This window comes from Xyrauchen texanus, chromosome 23, assembly GCF_025860055.1.
Source record: "Xyrauchen texanus isolate HMW12.3.18 chromosome 23, RBS_HiC_50CHRs, whole genome shotgun sequence".
NCBI classification, from domain to species: domain Eukaryota; kingdom Metazoa; phylum Chordata; class Actinopteri; order Cypriniformes; family Catostomidae; genus Xyrauchen; species Xyrauchen texanus.
The window spans coordinates 18,396,960-18,414,365 of record NC_068298.1 but is presented as its reverse complement, the minus strand read 5'-3'; the positions used below and the strand labels follow the sequence as shown (position 1 = coordinate 18,414,365).

At 34.0% G+C, this 17,406-nt stretch overlaps 1 protein-coding gene across 1 annotated transcript; it reads left to right on the top strand.

Annotated features, from left to right (window-relative positions):
* The first annotated feature begins 1,614 nt into the window (after positions 1 to 1,614).
* On the top strand, positions 1,615 to 16,845 carry LOC127663198 (glycerophosphoinositol inositolphosphodiesterase GDPD2-like). Its single transcript, XM_052154703.1, has 15 exons — positions 1,615 to 1,783; positions 5,852 to 6,011; positions 7,494 to 7,597; positions 7,727 to 7,820; positions 7,931 to 7,990; positions 8,133 to 8,231; positions 8,486 to 8,579; positions 10,796 to 10,935; positions 12,454 to 12,536; positions 12,612 to 12,771; positions 13,176 to 13,397; positions 14,411 to 14,559; positions 15,092 to 15,239; positions 15,389 to 15,471; positions 16,104 to 16,845. Exons 2-15 carry the CDS (start codon positions 5,931 to 5,933, stop codon positions 16,165 to 16,167), a joined length of 1,581 nt encoding a protein of 526 aa, XP_052010663.1. The 5' UTR covers positions 1,615 to 1,783; positions 5,852 to 5,930; the 3' UTR covers positions 16,168 to 16,845.
* The last annotated feature ends 561 nt before the right edge of the window (positions 16,846 to 17,406 follow it).

The window sequence follows — 17,406 nt, the reverse complement described above, 5'->3', positions numbered from 1 at the left end:
TCCGTTTTTAAACTCTTTTTTTTCTCTTCCTAATGGGACTTTTATGTCATGTGTTAAAAATAAAAAAAAAGAAAGAAATAAAAAGTTACCTTGGCTTAGAAGGCAGTTTAAAATTACTTTTTGCATTTTTAACAACAAATTTGAATTTATTATGTGAGTAAAAGTTTAAAAGACGTTTTTACACAATAAACGTTTAATCACACAATAAATTCAATATATATATATATATATATATATATATATATATATATATATATATATATATATATATATATATAGTTTTTTTTTTTTTTTTCATACATTTTTTTTTCACCATGTGTTTAGGTCGTAATTCTGCTGGAAAATTAAGCTTCATCCTAAATATAGAACTCAAGGTGACTCCTTATGTTCTTCTTATGGTTTGGCTCCCTCTTAACGTTGCCCTTGATGGCAAGAAGTTTTTCCATTCTTTCTTAAGGAAGAGAAACACCAGAGAGCAGTTGCTCAATTTCTAAGATCATCCAAAGTGAAGGACAGCGTGATCTTAGTTCAGTTGTGTCTGGGGAAAACAATATCACAGATTTCATTCTAAAATGTTTCAAGTTTTATCACAAGGGTTATATCAAAATGTAGGCATGAAGTATAGCTGTCTAAGTCTGTATAAGTCTTAGTTTTTATGGGGTCTTTATTTCATCAAAGAAAATATGTTTAAAAAAAAAGAAAATTGCAGATTTTTGTCATGTTAAATAAAACAAAGCTGCTCAATGACACATTTATTCAGTGACTCATTTGGATTTAACAGCTCAAGAAATATGAATCACCATTTTGCCAGGATCCTGAGCATGGTTAACTAGCACACACCTTATACCTGAAATCAGATGACTCAGCTATGATAAATCATCAGTTAAACATAAGGGAATATTGCCAAAATATCTTACCAGCAGAGGTCAGTCCAGATCCACCATGTTATGATTTTGAACTAGAGGAGAAGACATTAGGAACATATTAAGAATGTTCTTGTGCATCACCTTTACCCCAAGTATTTACAGATTATTTTATTATTTTATTGTAACAACTCTATAGACTGAGGAATAAGCTGTACGGCAGCTACAATTGTAAATTTGATGTTTTTATACTTTTAAAAAAAAAAAAAGATTAAATTGCTTTTCAGACATAATTTTGTATTTTCAGTGGCACAAAACAAGAAACATTAATAACAAATGTGTTAAAGATTAAATATATCGATTGATATGTAATACAGTTTTAATTACATTTTCTTTTGTACATTACATGATGTATATAATGTTGTTATAGACATTATACATTATCCTGTTAAGACATTCAATTCATTTAAAGTATTTTAAAATAATTGATCATGACTTCATTTTCATTGTAAGTCTCTCTCTCTCTCTCTCTCTCTCTCTCTCTCTCTCTATTAATCACTATGTCCCAGAAGCTCATATATATATATATATATATATATATATTTTATGATTCCAGTGGGACTCTGTGTACACAGTGTATGAATGTCAAATCGCGAGACTTTTCCCAGTCAGAGAGTTCCCTTCTAGACACGAGCGATTTTCTTAGCGCCCTCTGGTGGATATCGTAAAAACAGCCATTCCACTGCTTTCCATTCATTGGTGCTGGTCAATACAAACAGCGCTGAGGAATGTGGACTCGTTCGTTGTTCAGTTTAGTTCAATGGGAGGTTTTAAGAGTTCGAATGCAGACACCGAATAAAAGTGCTGCGTTTTGTGAGACTGGTTGTGATTTCCATATCACATGTTACTTTTTAAACAAGGTAAGACACTAACCATCATGTAGCCTACATTTAAATTCAGCTTGTTTTGGCGATCTAGCTATCTTTTGATAATGTTCTTCAAATGATTGAAACACACGATGAGCTAAATATCGCCAGGTGTGAGTGTCATTTAATGTCAGCTTATACAGCAGCATCCAGGTAGGAAAAGCTGCTTTAAAGAAATCGTGTATTAAAACGATGGCTCTTTTGTGTGTGTGGAAATTATGTGAGATGCTGTGCTACCATTATACCATTACATTTTAATTCTTCCTCATCGGGGATTATCAAGAGCTTGTTCAAAACCAGGGATTATAAATACGTTTATGACTTGATTCTGTTACTTGAATTAGAAAATCATTTTATTAAAACATTTACTTGTAAGTTGCGGGCTATTGCACTTGGAAATGTTAACCTATGGGGTTGTTGAGCTACACAAGATTTACACTTTACACTGTTTTAATAACCTTGGATTCATTTTTAATGTCATACTAAGACAGCATGGTGTCACTGAACTGCAGAACAAGGTTGAAATTATTTTCATAAATTCCTGTAAATTCTCTGAAAACATGTAGCAACAAAATGATAATAAATCACAACTTTAAGTTTGACCTCTAAGAACACAATTCTTGTATTTGACAGAACTAGTGTATTTAGTATGCATTTTCTTTAGTAAAATGGGTTGATTCAGCTCATTGTAACACCTCTGCATCGCAAGTGGAAACTATATGAAAGATGACATTATTTTTAATTAGCTAATTTTCATTTCACAGTAAATTACCTGAAAGCTCACACACATACTGTGCCACAAAATGTGACTTGACCTAACCATTACATTTTTTTTTCTTTTTATTTTCTTGACTATCTTCCTAAACACTTAGTATTGTTTCATACTAACATCTCTTGGAATAAAACACTTAAGAAAATAGAAACTTACATGAGTGATGAGTTGAAAGTGTAGTGTTTGTTTTTGCGGCACTTTTCATCATTCAAAAGCTGTGCTGTCTAATGGCATGCACAAAAGCCTGTGATGATGATGGAGTGGATTTGGTAAGTGTACTAGAAATGTATACACTTGATAAGAGACATGACTGGATAATATTCAAGAGGAGGATCAGACAACTGAAATAATAATAAGAAATTATCAAGATTGGATGCCAAACTGCTCCCTTTCACATTCAGCTGGTTAAGGACAAAAATGAACTGTAAAGACTTTTGAAACCATTGTAATCAAAATAATTCTAAGTGAGAGGATTGTATGTTGTTGCTTTTTGATGTTTTTCTGTGTGTAATTACTATGTTCGCCAGGGCAAAATAGTCCATTGACTTGACAAGTCTCTTTACATGTGATTTGTGTGAAATTGATTTCTTTTTTGCCTTTGGCTAATATGGGATTTAGTGTCTTTTGACATTAGACAATTGTAGATGCCAATTCCTCCACAATGCACTATAGAATGTATATTTTAAATAAGCAGTCTTTAGATACTTACAAACCTTTTTCCATTATTTATTGTCAATTTTCCCATTTTATGGGGAAAGTTAATCCTCCTGATTCCTTTTAATGCATGTTATTTTATTCGAGGGGCTTTATTTGTCCACTAGAATTTACAGTAAATGTTAATACTGTGCAGGGAGTCAAACCTATTGGTGGTTTGTTGAATTGAGTCATTGTAAACAGATAATTGATTCTGGGTAAAACAACCATATTAATAGTGGTATCCATTGAGGAAAAACACAAGTTCATCCAATGATTGAAATCATCTTTTTAGGACTTATTTGAAGCTGAGGCTAAACACGTTAGATAAATTAGAGCAGATGTGTATTCTAAGATGCATGATGTCTCTACATTAAAATGAGCGGTTAGTGACAGTGTCAAAGTATCTTCCATTAACTGGTAGAAATGTGGATTTCTTCCAATTTAAAGAGTAATCACTTATGTCAGAAAATGGCACTAACCCTGTTGAAACTTCCATATATCAGTTCAACATGGTATTTGGCATGGCCTCCCCCACCGTAAAAGGATTAAAAAAAAATTGTATATCAGTTTTACTGTACATAATTGTGAAGATTACCTGGTCAATGGTATACCTTATCTTGGATCTTGAGAATTAGGATTTTTCATACTATAATTTGACTGTAAACCATGCCAAGTGAATTTTTGACAAATCTGTTGTGACAAGAACAGGTGTGGTGTGTTAGTGCAGCTTTCATTCAACAACAAAAAAACCCCATCAAGAACCCAGAGGGCTTTCTTAGGGTGTCACGTTTAGGCTGGTTCTACGGGGGTGCTTGGATGTTAAATGCTTGTTGTTCAATACTTTGGTATCTTACTTGGGCACCACCACTAAATTCAGAAACACCCAGAAATTTTGATCTAATACTGGGCTAGATGGCATGTTATATCAGGGAACAAAGCACAATATTTATTTTTTATATTTGTTTGTTTTTTCAGTTTTTGGAGCTTTATATGCATTTGATGAGCTCATTAGTTACCCTTCTATATATAGACGGTATATACAGTCAAAAGTTTGCACATACCAACTTCTTTATCAGTACTAGTTCCAAATTTTGGAATAGTAGTCAAGTTGTACAGTATTATTTACAATAGGGTTTCATTTGTTCCCATTAGTTAACAACATTTTTAACATTAATATTAATAAATGCTGTAAAAATATATTGTAAATTGTTTGTTCATGAGACCTAATGCATTAAATAAGGCTAATGAATGGAACTTTATTGTAAAGTGTTAACACTGAAGTTATTAAAATTATGAAATAAGACAAATGGAAGTATGAACATTTTGCATTAACTAAAAAAAGTAGGTACTCTTTTCCTCAATAACAGCTTTGCACATTTTTGGCATTCTCTTTACAAACTTCATGAAGTAGAAGCTTGAGATGCTTTTCAGTCTTAAAAGAGTTGGCTCTTGTTGAGCGCTTTTGTTCACTCTTCAAAACAACTTGTCCATTTCAATTTTTTTTTAATTAAAATGTTAATTTGGATTAATGTTAAATGTTAATTGTAAATATATACTGTGCTTGTATGTAGAAATATACATTTTGCTTCACTGGCTTCAAAGCCTCCTTTTGCCATGTGAATATTACATGAATATACAGTATATATATTTACTTTGAGATCATGAGTTTCTGAACTGCAATAACGCAAGAAATGCACCCTTTCAAAATAACATTTTCAAAGCCACTAAGAATTGGGGATTATGTTTCATTTCATGTACAACCTGTCAAAATAGGGAGAATGCCCTGATGCTTTATTTTCATGCTCAGAGTGATCCTTGATATCTTATGCCGGTCTCAGTGGCCCATATCATTTACTGCAGGGCACTCAAATTACTGCGTTTCAGGATCTGACAACATTTCCCTTGATTATTGAATGCTCTGTAATGGAGCTGAATTAAGAATATTTTTTACACGTATATCATTTACACTGGTATCATAAGTTGATTTACAGTAAGATGGGGAGAAAATTCTTTTTATTTGAAATGAGTGATTGATATGAGAACTGTCTTACCCGTTGTTTCACAGTTTTGTGCTTAAGGCCTTTTAAACAGATTGCCACTCCTCCATAATTAAGTTTAACCTTTTCTTTCCTTCTCCATCATGTGACTGGAGAGATATATCACCTCTTTCTTGACAGTGAGAAAGGATTTTAGTGTTCCAGACTTACTAAGCCAGTTATAGAAAATGTACTGTACACAAACATACATTCCGCTTGCGGTAACGGTGCAATAAAAGTCATGTCAGGTGAAAAGCGCTCATTTTTGTGAACAGTGCACATATATTGTTCAAAAGCCTCATTTAAGCAAAAAATGAAATACATCACAGTGCTATTCCAGCACATTAACTGCCTGACATGGCAGGTGGTTTGTGGTTATGATGCAATCCTTTGCACGTAAATAGATTGAGCTAAAGTGCCTCAAGTCAAGTGTTTTTCTTTTTAAAGGAATTCCCTGTTTAGTGAATTTGCCACTCAGTTCTATATTGAGGCGAAACTTAAAAACAGGTTTCATTACATAAGCACCATTATTTATTCTCTAATTCCCACTCATTTCAGGTGTAAAGCAGTGAGTCATACTCTAACGAAAAGACACTCATTCAACTGGACTGCTGGTGGATTTGATAGAACAAAGACAATGATCCTGATCATCGTCCAAACATGTCTGAGAGGGATCTACAGTTGTCACTGGAACAGTCCTAGTAGTATGCGACAAAAAGTGAGCTCTATGTTCATTTGATTTCCCAGAAAAGTATAAACACTGTGGCACTATAAAATATTGCTGTTTGTTTGATAATTCCAATACAGTAACACTGACTCAACCAATGGCATAAGTTTGGGGCTGCACTATATGTTTGTCTAACAAATGGAAGTTGGGCTAAATGTTTGGGAAACCTATTTACAAACAATCATTGTTTATGCAATTCCATTTGATGAAGCTAGTAGTGCAGGAATTACACACTTTAGCTTTAAATGGCCTCACCGACATGCCTCTTTTACATTTTGTTTTTATTTATTTATTTTTCCACATGGGATAAAGTTCCACACCCATGCTTATACTATACTGTAAATAACTTCATAACTGTAAATACCTTCATGCAGCGGAGAGTGGCGTGAAGCCTCCACACATACTATGTCTCCGCGGTATTGTGCTCAAACAAGCCACTTGATAAGATGCGTGGATTTACGGTCTAAAACGTGGAGGCAACTGAGATTTGTCCCCACCACCCAGATTGAGGTGAGATTGAGGCTACCATGAGGATTTAGAGCACATTGGGAATTGGGTATTCCTAATTGGGGTGAATAGGGGAGAGAGAATAAAGAAAAGCTATGCTCTTCCTTTTAAATGAGTACAAAGCCTGTATTTGTGGAGACGATCATAACAGAAAACGCTAAAATGTTAATTAGAAGCCTGAATACAAAATATATTAAATTCTTTTGATTTGTGTTAGAAACAATTATCGCTTCATTCAGATATTTAAAAAATTGTGTGTGTGATGGACTAGTAATAATCTGTTATCATAATAACCACTTGGTTTACAAATTGGCCCTATTGGCCCAGATGAGTGAAACTCAGTGTAAGGAGACAATGGCTTTGCTCCAGTTGCCCCAGGCTTTTATTTGTGGCTAACTCCTGACTGTAATAAGTCCCACGCAAAGAGGAGTGTTTTATAGTAAACTTTCTTTTCTTTTTAGTGCTCCGTTTAAAACATGTTTTGACTTTCAACTGCAATAGGCTACCCACAGAATTCCCACGGTCATGGAAAACATCAGGGAATTTTAAAATGGTCATTTCTGGGCTTGTAAATGACATAGAAATGATTAAAATCCCAAAAAGTTATGGAAATGTCTTAATTGAATATAATAAATTTCTACTTGTGCTCGGTAAGGAAATCTCTATAAATATATATATATATATATATATATATATATATATATATATATATATATATATATATCTCCTTATCCAGGTATCATGAACGACTGGAAAAGTCATGGCAATTCACAAGTTATATAGTGTGGGAAATGTTTCATGTCCTTGGAAGTGTTAGTAAATAAGACTAGGAGGAAAGGTTAATCTATTTGATAACTAATAGCTGAGATTACCAACATGACATGTCAAATCTTCATAACTGAAAAGACAGATATGAACTGGGAATTCAGTGCCACTTTCACTTTTTAATGTTTCCTTTCTGTTTAGACGGCATGCTGCTGGTTCTCTTTTCTTTCTTTTGTGTCCATACTTGCCCTGACTTGGATGTACATTTGTTTTATTGCTTATAACGACCACAGTGATTTAAATTGGTGAGCACATACATAAGTGCAATACATTTTTAATACAAATTAAAACATTTAAATCCATTTGGCTGGTGTTACAAGAGTTACCAATAACTGACTGTCATTGTGCCATATTGCTTAATTTGCCTCCTGCAGGACGGCCTTCAACACACTTAAAAAATGGGTGAACTGGTACATGATATTGTTGATAATTTCTGCTGTGCTAGCCACATACTGCCTCCTCCTACTGGTAAGAACAGAGAATGAACATTATAGAGCAAAATGTGAACCAAATTGCTTAGTGGGTAATAATTGTCTATAATGGTTTGTTCCAATGAAGTCATTCTTCATTTATTTCAGGTATTTGCATTACTGCATTTTGCACTCCGAGAACCATTGGATTTACACTGGCTGCATAAGGTACTCTTGCATCAACATATAGCACATCAATATATTTAATAAACATGAAACATTTTTGTAACACTTAGTATGGATATTACTCAGTTTTAAAGTATGCATGTAGGAAGCAGATACATTAATACAGGCTCTGTGTTCGGTATAGGTATTCCTGTTCTTGGGTCTCCTCGTTGTCACTCTCGGCACAGCTGGAATGAGCAAAGAATGGAAAGAGGAGTGGAAAACTGTCTATATGTCATTTCAGGTATGTTGTGGAAACCAGCCTTTGGTCATTCTTCATTGCATTTGTGGGTGATTTTGTTTTGTATGTCTTTGAAGCTAGTGCTCATTGTATCTCAGGTCAGCTCATTTATTAGAAATGGCATTGTGATGTTTTTTTCGCACAGGCTATAATATTATGCTGCAGTTACCTGAATCAACACTCAGGTGTCATCTCCAGTTACACCACTATTATTATACTGTACAGAGTATGAAAAACACCTCTCTGATTTCCCATAGGCCACTGCTCCATTCCTGCAGCTGAGTGCTCTGGCAGCTTTGACTCTTATAAGCTGGCTTGTTTTCCAGAGTTACCTTAGAGCAAAAACATCTGGTTAGTAGTGGCCACAAAACACCCTGACATATACCTAAAAATTTATTTATTATACCAGTTTAAAGCAATGCAAAATGGAAAGTATATACACACTTGCTCATCCCCTCTGCCAAGTTTTGAGTTTAATTTCACTCTTCAGTATAATAGATGAAAACACAAAAAATATACATCCCCCTTGCAGACTATGCAAGATGATACATAAAAAAAAAAAAAAAAAGTGGAATCATGTTGCATTTTTTTACATTTATTTAGAACTACAATGATTAAGCTATTTGGTGCAAGATATTTACATATAGCCCATGAGATTAAATGACACAGATTATCCAGTTTATATATGCTTGCTTCTCAATATGTGTTATCTCTTTTAACATCAACAGCTGTTATTTTTTGTGTTAGTTGAGTGTGAATCCCTGGATTGTCCTGGGGCTGAAGCCCATTGTGCTATATAAAAGTTTGTGTTCTCAGAGGCTCAATAATGTTCTAAATTTCGCATCTTTCCTTCTTGAGCATCACAGACTTTTTGGCGCCTATTGTGATAGTTGTGTATGAATCTCTCAATTGTTCTAAGTGTCAAAGCTTGGTATCAACATCATTGAGCCTCTGTGGGGGAGAACACAAACATGTTGTGCATGCAAGTAAACCAAAGAACTTACAGAAACTGGAGGCTTTTGTAAAGAACATTTAAATTTGGTAACATTACAAATATGATCTATTAAATGAACATTCCGGGTTCAATTCAAGTTTAGCTCAATCAACAGCATTTGTGGCATAATATTGATTAACACAAAAAAACATTTTGACTCGTCCCTTGGACTCCCTCCTTTTCTTAAAAAAATAAATACAAAATCTGTGTTACATTGAGGCACATACAATGGAAGTGAATGGGGTTTATTTTTTATGTTAAAATTCTCACTTTTTCAAAAATATAGCCACAAATCAAACAATATCCATGTAAACATGATTTTAGTGTCATAAAATCACTTACTAAAATGTTCTGTGTAAAGTTCTTTGTTGCATGATTTAATGTCACCAAACCCTAAAATGACTGTAAAAATAACTACTTAAACAACTTTACTGCTCAAAATAATACATGAGTTTTAACAGAAGAATTAATGTAAGTATTTTTAAAAAATTATAAAATTTCTGCCTTTAAACCCTCCAAAAATTGGCCCCATTCACTTCCATTTTAAGTGCCTCACTGTAACTTAAATTTTTACTTGGACTGAAGCCCATTGTTCTTTACAAAAGCCTCCAGTTTCTGTAAGTTCTTTGGTTTACTTGCATGCACAACATGTTTGTGTTCTCCCCCACAGAGGCTCAGTGATGTTCTTAATTTCGCATCTTTCCTTCTTGCGCATCACAGACTTTTTGCTGCCTATTGTGAAAGTTGTGTATGAATCTCTCAATTGTTCTAAGTGTCAAAGCTTGGTATCAACATCATTGAGCCTCTGTGGGGGAGAACACAAACATGTTGTGCATGCAAGTAAACCAAAGAACTTACAGAAACTGGAGGCTTTTGTAAAGAACAATGGGCTTCAGTCCAAGTAAAAATTTAAGTTACAGTGAGGCACTTAAAATGGAAGTGAATGGGGCCAATTTTTGGAGGGTTTAAAGGCAGAAATTTTATAATTTTTTAAAAGTACTTACATTAATTCTTCTGTTAAAACTCATGTATTATTTTGAGCAGTAAAGTTGTTTTAGTTATTTTTACAGTCATTTTAGGGTTTGGTGACATTAAATCATGCAACAAAGAACTTTACACAGAACATTTTAGTAAGTGATTTTATGACAGTAAAATCATGTTTACATGGATATTGTTTGTTTTGTGGCTATATTTTTGAAAAAGTGAGAATTTTAACATAAAAAATAAACCCCATTCACTTACATTGTATGTGTCTCAATGTAACACAGATTTTTTATTTATTTTTTTAAGAAAAGGAGGGAGTCCAAGGGACGAGTCAAAATGTTTTTTGTGCTAATCAATATTATGCCACAAATGCTGTTGATTGAGCTAAACTTGAATTGAACCCGGAATGTTCATTTAATAGATCATATTTGTAATGTTACCAAATTTAAATGTGAACGCTTACAGCCTTTGTGAATACATTGTGTAAAAGATAATTGACGTGTATAAGATAAAAAATGTTGTTCTTTCTTAAGGTCAAAATTCTGTCTGTTTATAGTGTCTGTTAATTCATACGTTTTTCTTGGTATAGTTTGTAAGATCTTCATAATGGTGACCTTCCTGGCAGTGTCAGCTGCTGTGTTTCTGTGCCCTCTTGTAATCTGCTCTCCATGCATCACCAATAATCTCCCCCCAAAGCCTGCACTCGTTGGACATCGTGGTGCTCCTATGGTAAGTGGGAATGCCATTAGTGCCATTTATATTTTGAGACATTTCTTCCCTTTAATAAACGTGTATTGGCCTGTGTTTACACTGCCATGCTCATCAAAATCTTGCCCGTTGAACAGGATTTTAATTATATTATGAGCGTAAATTTGTCATGCTACATGATGAATCATTTGCTGTAGGTTCTGTTTAGAATTCTGATGACTATGGCATCATTCCCAGGTTGTAAGTTATCTAGTATTGTATCTAGGGAATGTAATTCATTAGCATGTTAGAAATGTTTTCAATCATATGCTTATAGATTGAATTATCAGGAAAACAATTACGGTCATTACATATGTTGTCCCAGAAATATCATTTCAATGGCAGATTCCACGAACAAGCTCAAACACTTCTAGTTAAATTGCACGGACAGGGAAGGTGGAGGAGTGCTGTTTTGACATCTGTGCGTTTGATCTGCCTTTCATCACCAGGAGACTGTGGTTAACTATGAATAAAAACAGAGGCGTGTGAAGAACACAGATGCCACAGCTTTGAATTAAAGCACATGCAAAATGTCATTATTTCCTAAATATTGATTGCTGAAATATATTTTTTTCTCTTAAAGTCTATTCTTCTGTCTATTTAAAGTAATGTGTAGATATTCTATGGAAATGTGTAACAACATTAAGAATATGCACTGTTCAGAATAATTGAATCATATATTGGGATATAGCCTAGAATAAATCAGTAACATATATTGTTAGTAAAAATGGATTGAATACTTGAATAAAATAGGTACTGTATATTTAAGACAAATATTAAAGGAATAATACACCCAAAAATGAATATTCTCTCATAATTTACTTACCCTCATGCCATCCCAGATGTGTATGACTTTCGTCTACTGAACACAAGTGAAGATTTTTAGAAGAATTTCAACTCTGTAGGTCCTCACAATGCAAGTGAATGTGTCCAAAACTTTGAAGTCCCAAAAATCATATAAAGGCAGCATAAAAATAATAAACAAGACTCGAGTGGTTAAATCCATGCTTCAGAAGTGATATGATAGGTGTGAGTGAGAAACGGATCAATATTCACTTTAAATCTCAACTTTGACCAGCCCTGACTGATAGGTGGCGATATGCACGAAGAATGTGAATCGCCAAAAAACAGAAGAAGAATGTGGAAGTGAAAGTGGAGATTTGATGTGGAGAAAAAAGGACTTAAATATTGATCTGTTTTTCACCCACACCTATCATATCGCTTCTGAAGACATGGATTTAACCACTGGAGTCTTAATGCTGTCTTTAAATGCTTTTTCTGGCTACCATTCATTTGCATTATATTAATCTATTGCTGAGATATTCTTCTAAAAATCTTCATTTGTGTTCAGCAGAAGAAAGAAAGTCATACACATCTGGGATGGCATGAGGTTGAGTAAATTATGAGAGAATGTTAATTTTTGGGTGAACTATTACTTTAAATAATTTATATTTTTCTGTATTTATTTTTAGTTATTAAATATATTTCATGTGTGTTTAGCTGGCTCCAGAGAACACCATGATGTCATTCAGGAGAAGTGTGGAGTGTGATGTGGTGGCATTTGAGACAGATGTACAGCTCAGGTACAGTTTCTGTTTAGAAGCTATGGACACTTGTTGATACTAGTGTTTGTAATACTCTTCTCTTTCTTTTTCCAGTAAGGACATGAAGCCTTTCCTCATGCATGACAATAACTCAAATTTTCTGCTAAGAACGACTGATGTGAAAAACAGTTTTCCAGATCGAGATAACTACACGCACACCAACTTCACATTGCAAGAGTTAAAGATGTTAAATGCAGGGGAATGGTTCTTAAAGGTGAGAGCAAAAAAATATTATTTTTTTATTTTATACTGTACTTATTCGCTTCTGCATTTTATACAAACACATTTCATACAGTAATTTTATGCTGAGAAAAAACACATTTTATAATAATATACTGTAGATGTAAAAAGATTTTGCATTCTTTGCAAGAGAGGCATGTCAAAATAGATGCTGCACACTTTCTTTTTTTATTTCTCAGCATGAGAATAAGAGAAAGGAGTAACAGTATAATACAGTTCCAGTAACAAACTTGAATTTAGTTGGCTTGCAATTGTCTTTGAATCAAGTTTAAGCAGATACAATTTTTTTACAATGAATGTTCATTTGATGCATTTGACATTTAAATTGTCAGTTTTAGTTGTGACAAATTAAATTAATATTTTACTTATCAAACACAGACAGATCCATTTTGGACAGTTTCATCGCTTTCAGAGGAAGCGAAATTGCAAGCTAAAGACCAGACTGTACCAACACTCTTAGAGCTGTTAGTCATGGCCAAAGAGCATAACACCTCCATCATATTTGACCTGAAAAATGAGAAAGACTCAACAGAATTCTACAACAGCGACTCCTATTATACTTTTAAAACCATCCAAAAATCAGGCATCTCACCAGACAAGGTAATATTGTACTTGCAATCTTTATAAATATTAAAAATTATATACATATATATAGCTGTTTTGTTTTGCATTGAATTAATGTGAGAACCTACTCCTGTATAAACAACTGACATTAGCTAATTTGATGCCTATTGCTATTGTTTTGCACATTTCACTGAAATAATAAGTTTATCTCAAAGGGATAGTTCACACAAAAATGAAAATGCTCTCATTATTTACTCATCTTTATGATATCCCAGATGTGTATGACTTTCTTTCATCACCAGAAATTGAAAAATATCTTAGCTCAGTAGGTCCTTATCCATACGACTCTAGCTGTTAAATTAATGTCTTCTAAAGTGACACAAACACTTTTGGTGCTTAAAAAGAAAAATATTTAAGTAATTATATCATGCTTCCATCAAGAGCAGTATGCATGTGTGACGTAATCGCATTGGCATTTGAAACACGCTACAACTGACCATGTGAGTCACCGCCAGAAGAGCAGCACTGTTTATAAGTGAGGAGGAGGAACGCTGTACAGAAGCTTCATTAGTTTTGGTTTAGATCTGTATTTATCTGTTACTTTACTCACAATGGTGCATTTGTTTGCTTATCCTGAATGTCTGAGATTACTTCGGTATCCATGGTAATGCGAATACATTACACAAGAGCCTGCTTGGACGTCAGCCACTCGTAAAGCCTAATGGAAGCAATTGTTTATGGTTAAAAAGTACTTAATTATCTATCTTTTTTTTAGCACCAATAGTGATCGTATAGCTTTAGAAAACATTAATTTAACTACTGGTCTCCATTCACTTGCATTTTAAGGACCTACTGCGCAAATATATTTTTCTATTTTTCTTCAAATGTTTTCTGGTGTAGAAAGAAAGTCATACACACTTGGGATATCATGAGTGTGTGTAAATAATGAGAGAATTTTCATTTTTGGGTTAACTACATGTTTTATGTATTTCTGTTAATCCAACTAAATTAAAAATGTTCATGCTATTCATATTGTGGATCAATTATAGATATGGTGGCTTCCTCCATTGTATAGACACAATGTGAGCAAGATTGAACCAGGGTTCCAGCAGGTGTATAATAATGTATCTGAAATGGATGCGGATGGTGGAAGCTTCCTGAATGTGAAATATAGTTCACTCAGCACTCATAATATAAGGTGAGTTTAGGAGGATTTGTGCTGCTCATTTGACATGCAGAGAAATAACACTTCTGTCATTAATGTTGGTATGATTTCACAGCCTAAAGTGAGGGATGGTTTTCACAAGACTTTCTAACACAGAAGACAGAAAAAGCTGTGAAAAAAGTTAATCTGTAACCTAAACTCACAAATGCACCTATGATTATAGTAGTGAGAAGACTTGCTTGCCCAAATTCAACACATAAAGCTTTTTGACACCGTTGGTTGCACGTGTAATTTTCTCATTGGAACTGACTGTAAAGATGAAATAATCAAATTAAACAAGAAAAGCTTGATGATGAATAGCACTGCATGTTAAAACCGCCACACCACTCCCGACTATTGTGCAGAGACTGGCTTGTCGTGACCTGTCAAAAAGATCAGGTAATATAGAGCCCAAGGCAAGAGAATAGAGGGAAGATTTGAGGTTAGTTGTTTGTACTCACGGTTTTTTTTGTTTAAAACTTCTCTTATTATTTTTGTGTGTTTTCATCATTATTTCACTGCACAGAGAGCTTCGAGAAAAGAATGTGTCAGTGAATCTGTGGGTTGTGAATGAACGCTGGCTCTTCTCATTGCTGTGGTGCTCAGGGGCCAGTTCGGTGACCACCAATGCCTGCCACCTCTTACAAAACATGTCTCGACCTGACTGGCATCTGGTAAATCCCATCCTATCCATTCACTTAGCACCAATTATTCTGCCATAAAAGAGAATCCTGTCTCCTATTTATAATTCACATGGGCTTGTCTGAATATGTAACATCACTGGTGTATGTAACTTTGTGTGTGTGCATGTTAAAAATTCCAGAAGCCTAATCAGTACATGTGGATATGGATCTCGGCTGACGTGATATCAGTGGTGATGCTGTTAGGGTTGTTTCTTTTGCAAAAGTAAGCAAAAAACCTTTCAGCACATACAATGTACTGCATACACGTTTTGCATTATAAGTTTATTTTTTGTATTTATAATTAATCTTTTTCATTATATACTTGTTGCAGACAGATGTATGGTTTAAGGGTGATTATGTATAATTTTTTACATGGTAATACCTGATTAATATGCAGATAGAACTGTAGGTTTAGCCATTTTTAGGTTGACTCCCCTGAAAAGTGTAAGCACTGTGGCTCATTGGCAGAATGCATGACCATCCTGACTTAATACAGACTAAACAAATTGTGAATTTGTGGCAGGACTATCTGTTTATGCAACCAATGGCAGATGGGGGATGTGTTTGGGGAAACCTGTTCAAAAACAGTCATTATTTTTGCATTTCCATTTGGTGGTACAAAAATCACACGCATCACCTTAAAGATTATTTTTTTTTTTTAAATAGCTTTTTACAACTGTACTCAAAATGACATTAAGATGGCACACATATTATAACTTTAGTAAATATTTATTGTGAAATTAATTAATTTGAAAAAGCAGTCGTGTAAATGTTGATTAAGTAGTGCCATGCAAATCAACCAGTCTGCAAAACAAAGAAACTATAATGAACCTTTTCCTCCTTATATGTTCACAGGAAAAGAAACCGTGTTTTCCACCAAAGTACATGGGAGAGAAGTGTCCCCCTGCTTGCACTCTGAACGACGTCATCCTTGTCACGAAAGAGGGCATTGCATTTTCACATTTTGGAGGATCTAATGTGGTCATTATAAGTACATCCTGTCATAGTAAATGTGCCATGAAATGAATTCACGTAATATCTGTGGTTTAATGTAGTTTGTATATGCCAGGTATTGATCATTATAAGACTTTATACAAATCATGGACTCCATAGTGGAACAAACTGTACGATGCTGCCACCCCTTGACCAAACTATGTCATTTCAGCCATTTTTTGTTTTTTATTTTGATATTAACACAATAATTTTTATAGTTTTATGTTTGCTAATGAGATTTACACTTTCTGAAACACATTTTTTAAGAGATTTTATATGGCATATGTAGATATGTATTTTTTTTTTATACTTTACATTTCTTTGTTTTTGGTAATTACAGGGAAGCTACATTTAGAAGGGTCAATTACTTTATGACTCCATTGTTTTGTGTGTATATTTGGGGGGGGTAATAACCATGTTTTTTATTTGATTTCCTTCTGTAGCTATTAGAATTGAAGCTGTGTGCATTTATGGAAAATTTTATAATGCAATTTTGTGAATTGCATTAAAAAGGGAATTAAACAAAGTAACAGTTTTCATAGCTTACCACAAATACATTATAGTACATAGATTATTTTGACCTTAACACGTTTTATGCAGTGGTGAAAAAGCGTCTGAGTGTGTTTATTCTCAAGATTAAATGTAAGGGATTAATGATTTCATGAAAGACTTGCATACATTGTGGGGGGAACGTGAGACTTTTACCTAATCAAGCAAACATGTAATTGATACCAAGCTTTATTTCATTGAAACGGAAAAGGCCAAGTTGTGGCTTTCAAACGCATATTCATTCGAAGCAGTTTCACTATCTCTCCACTAGGTGGCAGGGGACCGTTCAAAATAGTAAAATCCAACCATCGAAAAAGGAAAGGATATTCGTATGGATCCAACACAAACCTGCATCAACCCTCTCTATCAAACAGGTTACGTTTTCCGATCTGCTATCAAAATAAATAGTAATGTCAGGGTATATTTATTGGGATCACACATGTACCATGGCATTAGTGGTAGCTTTTTTGCTAGTCAAAAGTTTATAAATGACTGACAATTTGTTTTCGCAGCTCTTAAAAAAAAAGTATGTTTTTCCATTTATGTCTCACAGTAATTAATAACCACCATTATCTCGCATGTTGCTATTGGTGAAGGATAAGTAAGGCCCTGTTAC

What these genes read in the sequence shown, in the direction of transcription:
- LOC127663198 (XM_052154703.1), top strand. Translation starts at nt 5,931, where the DNA reads ATGATCCTGATCATCGTCCAAACATGTCTGAGAGGGATCTACAGTTGT. An exon ending in CTGTCTATATGTCATTTCAG is followed by an intron (nt 8,232 to 8,485) that starts GTATGTTGTGGA and finishes GATTTCCCATAG; the next exon opens with GCCACTGCTCCATTCCTGCA. An exon ending in CTCAGCACTCATAATATAAG is followed by an intron (nt 14,560 to 15,091) that starts GTGAGTTTAGGA and finishes TTCACTGCACAG; the next exon opens with AGAGCTTCGAGAAAAGAATG.